Genomic DNA, 13,845 nt, shown 5'->3' on the forward strand with positions numbered 1-13,845 from the left:
GGAGGGGCCTGGAGTTGACAGAGATAGAGCAGCTGGATAAAGTTTGCTGCAGGATAGGAGATGGCGAGTTGTGCTGCCCAGGGCCTGGAACTCTACAATGAATTCAAGCAGTTATAGTCTAGTTGCTTGATTTTTTAAAAAATCCTAATTGTCTTCTTAGGGCTTGTGTTGTTTTGAAGGCTGCACTGCACATTTGCCCATAATGGATGCTTGGTTCAATTAGCCACAGCTGGATGGGCCTGGTAAGACAGGGTATAGTTGCATGTGAGGCTGACTATATTGGTGAGGCCCAGGCAGTTATGTTGGAATGTGCGAGGATGGCGAGCGCTCTTCAAGATACTAAAAGATGGGATGAGTAAAATGCTGGTTTTTTGAACTGTTGGCCATTGGATTGTTTTTACATTTTGAATTTTACTCCTGAGGCAATGTGGTGTGGTGGGTGGGCAATGGTTTTGGTAATATATCCAGAGGAGGATTTTTGTTTGGTTGACTCGTAATTGAGTTTATTTTAATTTTGACGGATTTTTTTTCCTTTATTCATTCGTGGGATGTTGTTAGCAATGCTCCACTAACATTTGTTGCCCATCTTTAATTGCCCTTGAACTGAGTGGCTATTTCAGAGGGCAATGCTGTGGGGTCTGGAGTTATGTGTGGTCCAGACTGGGTAAGAGCAGCAGATTTCCTTCCCTAAAGGCCATTAGTGAACCAGATGGGCTTTTAATGACAATAATTGTCGTGGTCACCATTACTGAAACTAGCTTTATATTCCAGATTTTATTAATTTAATTCAAATTCCACCAGCTGCCATGGTGGGATTTGAACCCATGTCCCCTAATCCAGTCTAGTGACATTACCACTATGCCACTAGCTCCCCTTGAATGTGATTAAAGAGAAAATGTGTGGGCAGAATTCTCCGGTCGGCCCACTCACCGATGCGTAAAATGATGCATGGTGACGTCGGGCGGGTGTCCTGATGTCACCGCGCATCATTTAGATTTCCAGTTCAGCCAGTGCGCAGCCGAGTCGGCTGCATGTCCGCCGAACTGTCAAAGGCCTATTAAGGCCTGTTAAAAACTAATTAAAGCAATTGAATGAGCTGCTCGTCCAACCTTAAGGTTGACGGGCAGGCGAAGAGCCCAGGCGGCCTTCGCATTTTTCATGAAACCTCATCCACGGGCGGGATGAGGTTTCATGAAGTGTTTTAAAATTCAATAAAAATTTTTTAAATAATTCTTTCACACGTCCCAGCTCATGTGACAGTGCCACATGAGGGGACATGTTTTAAAAGTTTTTAATTACTTGATTTCAGTTTTTAAGGGAGATTTCTGCGCTCTTTTGTGCTTGTGCGTGAAAGAGCGCCGTCCCTGACTCAGGGAAACCCCCCATGCCCATCCACACAGGGAGTGCTCAGCGCTTGCGGGCAAGCGTCACGCTGGGCAGGCCAATTGTAAAATGGCGGCACGGCCCCAATCGGAGGCGCCAATCGGGTTCATGCCCGCCTCCACACAACCCCACCCCCACCCCCCAACAGGGGGAAAGTTTTTCTCTATGTGACTGTTTTTCTGGAAAAATCAGATCACTCTCCTTGGCTGATGCATTGCAGCAAAATTCTATAATAAGACATTACAGAAGTGTTCTTTTTATACAGTAGGATTATTTACTCTGCTGTGAGCCAGGTTATGTGATATAACAGTAGAAATCACCAACTGAAGAGGAAACAAGCAGAGACCAAAACACTTAACCAATAAAGAAGAAAATTGGCCTGGTCTCCGTATCTCGATAATCATAAAATTGATGGCACACTCAATATACGGGACCATCAGAAAAAATGCTGCTTCTAAGAAGCATTGCATCATCACAGACTATGTTGCTCTCAAACTTCCAAGAAATGTTTGGCTCATAACAGATTAGATATTGTTTTTGTGATCCAAAAAGCTGTGGAAAGTTTCATTGTAAAGTTGTAGGAGGCTAAATTTGATAGCATCCATAAACAGGCCTGGGGATCGTGGTGTTTGATTAACCCACACCCATTAATTATCAATATAGGAAGCATGCCTGCTCAGTTCAATTATTTCAGCATTCAGCCAGCACTAATCTTGCTGTGGATTATGCTCTTCCGCACAAGGGGAAACATTCTCTCCGTATCCATTCTATCAAAACTGTTCTTAAATTTAAAGACCTCTGTTAGGTCACCTCTTTTCAGGAGAGAAGAGACCCAGCCTGTCAATCCTTTCCTGATATGTATACCCGCACATTTCATCCTTGTAAATCCTCTCTGCATCCTCTCCAGTGTCTCTTTGGCCTTGCTATAATACGACGACCAGAACTGCACACAGTACTCTGTGGTCTAACCAAGGTTCAATACTGGTTTAGCATAACTTCCCTTCATTTCAATTCTATCCCTCCAGAAATAAAACCTGGTGCCTGGTTTGTTTTTCAATGGCCTTGCTAACCTGTGGGGCAACTTTCAGTGACTGGTGTATTTTTATTCCAGGACCCCTTTGTTCCCCTACCCTACCTAGACTTGCACCTTCCAAGTACTATGGACCTCCTTATACTACCTACCAAAGTGTACTACCTCTTAGTATTGAACTTCACCTTATTGGTGCTGACTTCATTTACAAGTTTATTTATGTCCTCCTGTACTTTATTGCCGTCCTCCTCGATGAATATCTCCCTACGCACAATTTGATGTCATCCGCAAATTTAGAGATTGTGTTTTTGATTTCAAAATCTACATTGTTAATGTAAATTGTGAACAGCAGTGGAACCAGCCCTGATCCCAGTGAAAAATGAATTCCCACCTTCTGCTACTCTGAATAACTAGTAATCCATTCTGCCACATGTCCCCTGACTCCACATTTTCTGATCTTACTCATTTATCTACAATGGGGCACCTTATCGAAGGCCTTTTGAAAATCTAGATAAATTACATCTACCACATTACCATTGTCTACTCTCTCTGTTTCAATAAGGTTGGCCAAACAAGATTTTCCCTGTTGAAATCCATGCTAACTATTCATTGTTATATTTCTCATTTCTAGATGTTTTTCTATTCTCTCCTTGAGTAGAGATTCCATTATTTTTTTCTACGACTGATGTTAAGCTACTGATCTATAATCCCCTGGACAAGTTCTGTCCCCCATTTTAAATATAGGATTTGCATTAGCTATCTGTCAGTCCTCTGGGACTACACCTTTTCTTTGAACAAATTATTAAGTAGTAGTAATGCCTCTGGTATCTCTTCCCTAGATTATTTTTAAAATGTGGATGAAATCCATCTGAACCAGGTCTTTTATCCTCTTTGAGTCTGTTTAGTTTAATCAATATATCACTTTTTAAATTTAAATATACTTAACTCATTGCTCATCTCGTCTTTCAATGCCCTGTCTACTTGTTCTATCACTCTGGTAAATACCGAAGCAAAATAATTTAATATTTCTACCATCTGTCTATCGTTACCTGTAGTATGATCCTGTCTATCCCTTAATAGTCCTATTCCTATCACAGCCTTCCTCTTTTTATTGACACACCTTTAAAATATTTTACTATTTTGTTTTATGTTGATAATTTCATCGTTCCTGTTTGACTTACTATTTTTTATTTCTCTCCAAATCTCTTTGTATTCTCTCTTATCCTGCACTCCTCTGCTATCAATATACTTAATGCCTCTTTCCTAACCCTCAGTTGTTCTCTTATGTCTTTATTCATCCAGGGAATCTGACTAGTGTTTAGTTTGTTCTTTCCTTTAAGCAGGATATACTTTTCCTGCACTCTGTTGGACACCGTTTTAAATATTTCTGATTATTGATCTACATTGTTGATCAATATTATTGCACATTTTATTTTCTGGACTTCTATTCTCAGCCCCATAAAATCAGCTCTTCTCCAATTTATAAATCTGGCTTTTGTCATAATTATGTCCTTCTCTATCATCTTCTTAAATTGTATTATATTATGGTCATTATTGCCTAGATGTTCCCCTACTTTTACTTCACTTAAATGCTCTGGTTCCTTCCCCATTATTAGATCCAGTAGTGAATCTTCTCTTATTGGACATTTTACAAATCGGGTTAGAAAGAAGTTCTGTACACATTGCAGGAGCTCCATTGCCTTATCCCCTTTACCTCCCTCTTCTGTCCAGAATAATTATTCTATGTTTTTTACTCAATTCTCCAATTTGTCTGCATATTTCTTCCTCCACCTCCCTTCCACTATTAGGTGGTCTGTAGATGACACCAATTAGTGTGGTAGATCCTTTATTAACTTTTATCCCTAACATATAGATTCTATTTTTGTCATGCTGAAAGCTGTCTCCCTTTTCCTCTACTGCCATTATGTTTTCCCTGTTAGGTACAGCTACTCCGCCTTTGGGAGGTTTAGTGGCACAGTGGGTAGCGTCCTTGCCTCTGAGCCAGAAGCTCTGGGTTCAAGTCCCACCCCAGAACTTGATGGCCAAGGAAGATGCACTCATAACATGGCCAAGCAGGTTGCGCACCAACTTGCAAATCCTTCAAGGACACACCAGTGGCAGGTGGTAAAAGCAGGAGAGATTCCTGGTCAGCCATGTGATAGAAAGAATGTTGGAGCCTCTACATCACAATCGATAGCTCAGACTACAACATACAACTGGGATTCTCTGAGTGAACTGTAAACACCACTCCAACTCCCCATTTTCTTTACAGGGTATAACATATTTAGAAAAGATAATGTTTAATTCCCAGGCCTGATTTTCCTGTTGCCATGTTTTAGTAATCCCTCCTGTCTGGTTCCTCCCAACTCATGATTGTCTCCAGTCCCCCTGTTTTATTACGGACACTATGTGCATTGCTGTACAGATAGTTTAACTCATTCTTAACAGGATTCTCTCTCACTTTATGTTTCACCATCTTTGTAGACTCCTGTTCTATAACGCTATTTCTTCCCTTGCCATCAATTTATTTTATTCTTTCCAGTGCTGTCCTTCCCTGTTTTGCTTACATTTACGTTTCTTGTACATCCCTCCCTCCATCTTACTAGGTTAAAGGCTTGGCCATCTCCCTATTTACCCTTTCCGCTTAGACTCGGGTCCTGTCCCCGTTCAGATGGAGCCCTTCCCATCAATAAAGCTCCTTTCTGTCCTGGAACTGATGCCAATGTTCCATGAAAAGGAATCCTGCTTTCCCACACCAGCCTATTAGTCATGTGTTCATTCTCCATATCTGTCTGCTCCGATACCAATTTGCACACGGCTCAGGCAATAATCCAGAGATTATTACCCTTCACCTGCATTTTCAGCAGGATCACCCCCTCACCCCCCCCCCTCCACTTCTTGGTCCAATATAAGCCCCCACCGCCCCCCACCCCCCACCAACTTCCAAGTTCCTTTCCAGTTGCCGTGAGATATCCTTTATCCTATCATCGGGTAGGTAACATACCCTTCAAGATTCTCGTTCTTCACAGAAGAGGACGGTATCTATCCCTCTAACATGCAGCAAAGTTATAACAATGACTTTTACTATTAATAGTATTTCTTTGTAATAACCTGGCAGCCTCCTAAAGCATGAGTGCTGGTAGCGTCAAAATAGTTATAAGATTATATGAAAGAAATGACTAAACAGAGTTTATTATACATGCTTTTACTTGTTATTTGTAGGTTTATCAGCTGGTCTGTTTGGAACAAATGATAATGAAGCTGGAAATGAGTTCACACTACCCAATCATTCACAGACTGAAGATGTGGAAGAGTTTGCACAGAAATGGCAGGTAAAGTATTGATTCTAGCACACTCTCACAGCCAATGATGAAATTGTTGGCTGGAACCTACCTCCCAGCTGAAAAGTCGGGGGCGTGCCCACCTCCACAGGGCCGGGAAGCGATTTAACAGCAAGGTCATAGCTTCCGCCCTCACCTGGAAGGATGTCCTGCCTCCAAGAGGTGCCAGCCAATCAGACTCCCACAAGGAGCACCAAGGGTAAGGCAGGCCGGCTTCGCCGAGGCCAGACAAGCAATCACCGTCAAGGGGGTGGGCTGCCAATCAGGAGGCAGGGGGTTGGGGGCATAACAAGTGGGGGTGGCGATCACTGTTGTAGTGGGTGGGGGGGCCCTCCATTGTTGGTGCCCAAACAGAAGAGTCCCCGACACCTGCCCCCCACCCAACCTTGAGGCCACAGCAAGGCTGTTGGGGTTAATTTGAAGGCCTCACCATGTAGCATGGGCAGCCCCCCACGCACTGCCACTGCTCCTTTACCAGCGGCAGTGGGAGGTGGTTCTGAAGCAGCTATTAATTGGCCACTTAGGGGCCTCAATTGGCCCAAGGGTAAGCAGGCCACCCAACGTCCACAGCTGGTAAAATACCAGCAGAGGCAGGTAGGCTGCGACAGGTATGGCGCTCTGCCATGTGCCTAATTTTACACCATCTAGAAGGACAAGGGTGGCAGAGTCATGGGAATGCCATCCCCTGCAATTTCCTCTCCAAGCCACTCACCATCCTGACTTGGAACTAAATTGCCACTGCTTCACTGTCACTGGGTCAAAATCCTGGAACTCCCTCCCTAACAGCACTGTGGGTGTACCAATACCATGTGGTCTGCAGTGGTTCAAGAAGGCAGCTCACCACCACCTTCTCAAGGGCAATTGGGGATGGGCAATAAATGCTGGCCCAGCCAGTGACGCCTACATCTCATGAACAAATTTTTTAAGAAGCTTTAGTTCCTTTTCATTCTGCCAACACAAACATGAAAAGTGAAGTAGACAATCAAATAATTACGATCTACAATTTAAGCAGAACAGTCTATAGGGCAGGATTTTACCATCAGCGGGGCCCACTCGCCGACGTGTAAAATGACGTGGGATGACGTCGGCCGGAACTCCCAATGTCATCCCGCCCCATTTAAATTTTCAGGAAGGTGGGAGTGCAGCAAAATCAGCTGCGGGCCAGCCAACCTGTCAATGGCTAATTGAGGCCATTGGCAGATCAATTAAGGTACTTCGTTGACCTGCCCGTCCAACCTTAAGGTTGGTGGGCAGGCCAGGAACACCGGCGGCAACTAGAAAAAACATGAAACCTCATCCACGGGCGGGATGAGGTTTCATGTAGAGTTTTAAAAATTTTAATAAAGTTTTTTTTGGAAATTATGAACATGTCCCAACTCATGTGACAGTGTCACATGAGGGGACATGTACGGGAAATTTTATTTTTCTATTTACATGTGCAGCCGATCTCCCTGAGGCTGCACTTAGCCTCAGGGAGATGAGTGCGCTCTTTCGTGCACGTGCGTGAAAGATCACACTCTCGATTTTAGGGATTTCCCCCTGCCCGCACAGGGAGTGCATAGCGCTTCCCTGCAGACGTCACACTGGGCAGGTCTTAATTGGCCCGCCCACGTAAAATGGCACCGCGCCTCCGATCGTGGGTGCCAATCAGAAGCGCACCTTTGTGCGCCGATCGGAAGCGCGCCTGTGTGCGCCCGCCCATCAACGTCCCCCCACTGACGGGGGGAATATTCTGCCCATAGAGTTATAGATGTGGTAAGATTTAATTGTTTGCTTTACAAAGAGAAAAAAATTGTTGACACTGACTTCATTTTGCAATTACAATACAACAATCTGCACTTCAGGAAAGCTAGCTATTTAACCTGGGTGTTCAAGTTCACTATTAACAAGACATTCAATCAGTTCCAATTGTTGTTGCAATTTCCTAGTTTGATGTTAGTAGGCTTTCTTGTATAAGGTAAAGAAAATCTGAACATCAGAAATAAAATCATAAAATGTTACAAATGTTTAGTTGGCATCAGAAAGTGAAAAATCTTATTATTTCATTAAAATTCTTTGGATCCTGAATGCACATTGAATGTTCAATGGAAATCAGTCACAGGCATGGCTACTGCAATTGTATTTTAACCACAAGCATTAATTTTGGTAGAAAATGCCTTGGACACAATAATCTGCTTCACATGTGTATTCACTTAACAAACACGCAGTGCAAAAACATTGTAGTCTTTCTCTTTCACCAAAGTTTAGAATTCTGGCCTCGATCACACACAGCACAACTTAGTGCAGATTGCGGTTTTTGTCCAGCAGTCACTGGCAGTTCTTTGGTTTCGGAGTGAAGAGGCAGAGAATGTTGACTCACACAACAAGACATGCCTGGCTGACCCCTGCTCTCCATCCAGATCATGGTTAGCAGCTGCTTACCCTTTTGTCCTTTGTCCTTTTCTCTTTGACACGATGGACCCTGTTGGCGCTGCCCATTATTGACTCGTTTGCCTGGAGCCATTATTCCGACTGATCCAGCTGAAAACGATAAAAGCTCTCTACCCATACAAGTTGCTAGTGTTTCCATGGCACTGCGCACCACTTCAGTTGATAATCAATAAACAGCAACTGAGGATGTAAAACACACACAACAGTACAAACAAGGTAATGGTGAACTGGAAGCCCATATATCTCCTCTGATTTTTATTTCCACTGAGGTCAGTAAGGGGTAAAACAGATTGTGAATTCTCTCTCATTTGGTTTAAACACTGTACAAAGTCAAGATCTAGCTCTCTGCTTACTATACTAACACAAAGGGTTAAATACACATGCATATACCGTGCAAATATTCATATTGGGACAATATGTATTATTCATTTTCATTTACTAATCAATCATTGTGACTGTTTGGGGCTTTCAAAATGCAATCTTACTAAGTGTACCACCTTGTTTTTTTCTATTCATTTACGTGATGTGCCTAAGCCAGCATTTATTGCCCATCCCTAGTTGCCCTTGTGAAGGTGGTGGTGAGTTGCCTTCTTGAACCACTGCAGTCCACGTGGTGTAGGTACACCCAGGGAGGGAGGGAGGGAGTTCCAGGATTTTGACCCAGTGACAGTGAAGGAACGGTGATATATTTCCAAGTCAGGATGGTGAGTGGCTTGGAGGGGAACTTCCAGGTGGTGTGTTCCCATCTATCTGCTGCCCTTGTCCTTCTAGGTGGGAGTGGTCATTGGTTTGAAAGGTGCTGCCTGAGGAGGCTTGATGAATTTCTGGAGTGCATCTTATAGATGGTACACACTCCTACCACTATTTGTCGGTGGTGGAGGGAGTGAATGTTTGTGGATGTGGTGCCAATCAAGCGGGCTGCTTTGTCTTAGATGGTATCAAGCTCCTTGAATGTTGTTGGAGCTGCACTCATCCAGGCAAGTGGAGAGAATTCTATCACACTCCTGACTTGTGCCTTGTAGATGGTGAACAGGCTTTGGGGAACCAGGAGGCGAGTTCCTCACCACAGGATTCCTGGCTTCTGTCCTGCTGTTGTAGCCACAGTATTTATATGGCTAGTCCAGTTCAGTTTCTGGTCAATGGTAACCCCCAGGATATTGACAGTGGGGGATTCAGTAACGGTAATGCCATTGAATATCAAGGGATGATGGTTGGATTCTCTCTTGTTGGAGATGGTCATTACCTGGCACTTGCGTGGTGTGAATGTTACTTGCCACTGTCAGTCCAGGTCTTGCTGCATTTGGACATAAACTACTTCAGTATCTGAGGAGTTGCGAATGGTGCTGAACATTGTGCAATCATCAGTGAACATCTCCACTACTGACCTTATGATGGAAGGAAGGTCATTGATGAAGTAACTGAAGATGGTTGGGCCGAGGACACTACCCTGAGGAACTCCTGCAGTGATAACCTGGAACTGAGATGATTGGCCTTCAACAACCACAACCATCTTCCTTTGTGCTAGGTATGACTCCAACTATTGGAGAGTTTTCCCCCTGATTCCCATTGACACCAGTTTTGCTAGGGCTTCTTGATGCTGCACTCAGTCAAATGCTACCTTGATGTCAAGGGCAGTCACTCTCACCTTGCATCTTGAGTTCAGCTCTTTTTTCCATGTTTGAACCAAGGCTGTAATGAGGTCGGAAGCTGAGTGACCCTGGCAGGACCCAAACTGAGCGTCAATGAGCAGGGTATTGCTAAGCAAGTGCCTCTTGATGGCACTGTTGATGACGCCTTCCATTACTTTACTGATGATCGAGAGTAGACTGATGGAGTGGTAATTGACCAGGTTGGATTTGTCCTGCTTTTTATGTACAGGACATATCTGGGCAATTTTCCAAATAGTCGGGTAGATGTCAGTGTTGTAGTTCTCCTTGAATAGCTTGGCTAGGGGTGCGGCAAGTTCTGGAACACAAGTCTTCAGTACTATTGCCGGAATATTGTCAGGGCTCATGGCCTTTGCTGTATCCAGTGCCTTCAGCCGTTTCTTGATATCACGTGGAGTGAATCGAATTGGCTGAAGACCGGCATCTCTGATGCTGGGGATCTCCAGAGGAGGCCGAGATGGATCATCCACTCGGCATTTCTAGGTAAAGATTGTTGCAAATGCTTCACCTTATCTTTTGCACTGATGTGCTGGGTTCCTCCATCATTAAGGATGGGGATATTTGTGGAGCTTCCTCCTCCAGTGAGTTGTTTTAATTGTCCATCACCATTCACGACTAGATGTGACAGGACTGCAGAGCTTAAATCTGATCCATTGGTTGTGGGATCACTTAGCTCTCTGTCAATTGCTGCTTATGCTGTTTGGCACGCAAGTAGTCCTCTGTTGTAGCTTCACCAGATTGACACCTGATTTTTAGGTGTGCCTGGTGCTGCTCCTGGCATGTCCTCCTGCACTCTTCATTGATCCAGAGTTGATATCCTGGTAAAGGTAGAGCGGGGGATACGCCAGGCCATGAGGATACAGATTGTGGCTGAGTACTATTCTGCTGCTGCCGATGGTCCACAGCGCCTCATGGATGCCCAGTCATGGGTTGCTAGATCTATTTGAAATCTATTTCATTTAGCACGGTGGTAGTGCCACACAACATGATGGAGGGTATCGTCAATGTGAAGGCGGGACTTCGTCTCCACAATGATTATGCGGCGGTCACGCCTACCAATATTGTCATGGACAGATGCATCTGCGGCAGGCAGGTTGGTGAAGATGAGGTCAAGTATGTTTTTCCCTCTTGTTGGTTCCCTCACCACCTGCTGCAGACCTAGTCTAGCAGCAATGTCCTTTAGGACTTGGCCAGCTCCATCTGTGGAGCTGCTACTGAGCCACTGTTGGTGGTGGACATTGAAATTCCCCACCCAGAGTACATTCTGTGCCCTTGCCACCGTCAGTGCTTCCTCCAAGTGGTGTTCAAGATGGAGGAGCACTGATTCATCAGCTGAGGGGCGGAGGTACATGGTAATCAGCAGGAGGTTTCCTTGCCCATATTTGACCTGATGCCATGAGACTTAATTGGGGCCTGAGCCAATGTTGGTGACTCCCAGGGCAACTCCCTCCCAACTGTGTACCACTGTGCTGCCACCTCTGCTGGGTCTGTCCTTCTGGTGGGACAGAACATACCCAGGGATGGTGATGGTGGTGTCTGGGACACAGCCATGTGACTCTGCCATGAGGCAAGCTGACTGTAGGCTGTTATTTCTAACCAGTTCAATAAAGCCTCTTACTGAGAACACATTGAAGAAGTAAAACAGTCCTTATACATGAAATAGTGACTAATGAATTTGACAACACTGATAAAGAATCACATGCAAAACAATAGCCTGTTTTTGTTTGTCAAGTTCTGGAATCCTGCTGTGCATTTCCAGTATTTTCTGATTTTAAATCTTAATTGCATTTGGCTTTACTTTAAGTGAATTTGATTATTTTCAACTTGCAAACAGATGTGATCATATCATAAGGCTACACTGCAGTGCATAAGTTAGCTAAAGCATTTAGCAAACATCATTCTATTGAGTAAAATGGAATCCATATTTTCTAATAAGCATAAACACATCAAATTGGAAATATTCAACATTGAATAAGTTGTAAGAATGGTTGAACATGTTGCCTTAATAATCCCTTAATAAATTCAAAGATGGTGAGTGAATTATTGCGTGTGACCAAAATTGTTTGACCAAAAAGAAAATACGCCAATACAATAAAAATAAGTTTGCTTAGGTCATTCGTAGGAATGTTTCTGTCCTGGAATTGTAAAGTTTTATTGAGCTTCATGTCTTGTTGTTCACCAGTTTATTGCATCTTTCTACTGTTGTTAGGGAGGACAAAACCGAGTGACCAAAGTTGTAAAGTGATTTAAGATAATTTACTTGTCCTCTGAACCGAAAGATGATATTGGGAGGTGGTGGCAAAGTGATAATGTTGCTGGACTAGTAATCCTGCGGCTCATGCTGTGGAGGAATGGGTTCAAATCCCACCACAGCAGTTGGTGGAATTTAAATTCAATTAACAAATCTGGAATTAAAAGCTAGTCTCAGTAATGGTCACCATGAAATTATCATTGTTGTAAAAACCCACCTGCATCATGAATATTCTTTAGTGGAAAGATTCTATTTTTCCTTCCCTTTAGGGACGGAAATCTGCCGTCCTTACCTGGTCTGGCCTACATGCGACTCCAGATCCACAGCAATGTGGTTGACTCTTAACTGCCCATTGAAGTGGTTTAGTAAGCCACTCAGTTCAAGGGCAGTTAGGGATGCGCAACAAATGCCAATCTTGCCAGCGATGCCCAAATCAATATGAGAAAGGAAAGCTCAAAAGGATATGAGAAAAGAGTGAGAGCGAAATGGTCATTTGAAAGAGATTGGAAGTGATTTTAATCGCCAGCTGCCTGTTTCTCACCTGAAGGATTTGTTTTCCTGGTTGTTAATTTTAAGAGTAAAACAAATAATTGCTTTTAAATGGGGTTACATGGAGAAAACAGCATTCCAAACCCTCCACTCACCCAGAGCAATTTAAGTTCATTATGGGGACAGGTCTGGATGCACCATGTCATTACACGCCCAGCCAGGAGCTGGGCTGTGGATTAGCTGGCCCCAGTGTACCTGTGTGCTAGTATCAAGATGCTATTTTGCATTATGCCCCACATACATGACAAGCTGACCTGACTCAGTGCATTCGCAGGCTAGGGGATGAGGAAATTGATCTGATAGCCAATGGAAGATCCATGTAAATGATGGCTCTATCCTGTTCTTGGGTCTGAGGTCAGGCCATTGATTTTGAGAAGTGCCATTGGTGTTAAGAATTCCATGTGTTTACTTCAGTGAGTAACAAAATACTTAGAATGGAATGTCAAAATTTCAGCCTATTACAATTCATATTGCTGGGCTTGTTACTGTAGAACATGAAGCTGCAGCATTTATATAAAGCTTCTAGAGAGTAAACACATAGCGGTATTTATATTATAACAGGTGGTGAAAGCACACTGCTATTTCCACAAAAATTTCAAACAAATATCACTCCCCCTGTGATTTTGCAATCGATCAAATGCTTTTGCCTAGTACTACACAATTAGACTAGGCTAGCAAGGGAAACATAACTATTCTGCTAATGACACTTTATTACAGAATGCACTGATTCCAGCTGATAATTTTGCAGGGACTCAGATCTCCAAAGTGGCCTCTTTCTGTGCCGTAAACTTTCTATGATTCTATGAACTTAACAATCTTTCCTCTATTTTCAATAGATTGATGCACCGTGCCACACTACTGGCAAGAAGGTTAAGCTATGCTTTGGCAGTGCTTTTCAATACATCTGTAAGATGTTATTCAAAGGAGCCTATTCACCACTGAGAAATTGTTTCAGAGTGGTAAGTCACTGTAGAATGCCGATGGCAGAATTACTCAGTTTTAAGTATCTTGTGTCTTAATGATAGTCTTATCACTCATAAATAAAACCGTACCTCCTTAGACATCACCAGAAAGTGAAATAAAAGTCAATGGCCTGAAATTTGCAGGTACCACAATCCCAGCAATTACCCCAGGACTGCAGACTGCCTCTGCCTTCCACTGGCTGCAGGGTGAATGGAAGAGCATCTTCCTTGA

At 43.6% G+C, this 13,845-nt stretch overlaps 1 protein-coding gene across 1 annotated transcript in view; it reads left to right on the top strand.

Moving 5' to 3' along the window:
* The window catches only part of LOC144691151 (uncharacterized), a 369,111-nt gene that overhangs the window by 333,368 nt on the left and 21,898 nt on the right, over positions 1-13,845 (top strand). The window contains exons 70-71 of the mRNA XM_078559217.1: positions 5,636-5,745; positions 13,488-13,610. Of these exons, the coding sequence (XP_078415343.1) occupies positions 5,636-5,745; positions 13,488-13,610 (233 nt within the window). The remainder of the gene's footprint in view (positions 1-5,635; positions 5,746-13,487; positions 13,611-13,845) is intronic.

Source organism: Cetorhinus maximus, chromosome 15 (genome assembly GCF_964194155.1).
Source record: "Cetorhinus maximus chromosome 15, sCetMax3.hap1.1, whole genome shotgun sequence".
NCBI lineage: Eukaryota > Metazoa > Chordata > Chondrichthyes > Lamniformes > Cetorhinidae > Cetorhinus > Cetorhinus maximus.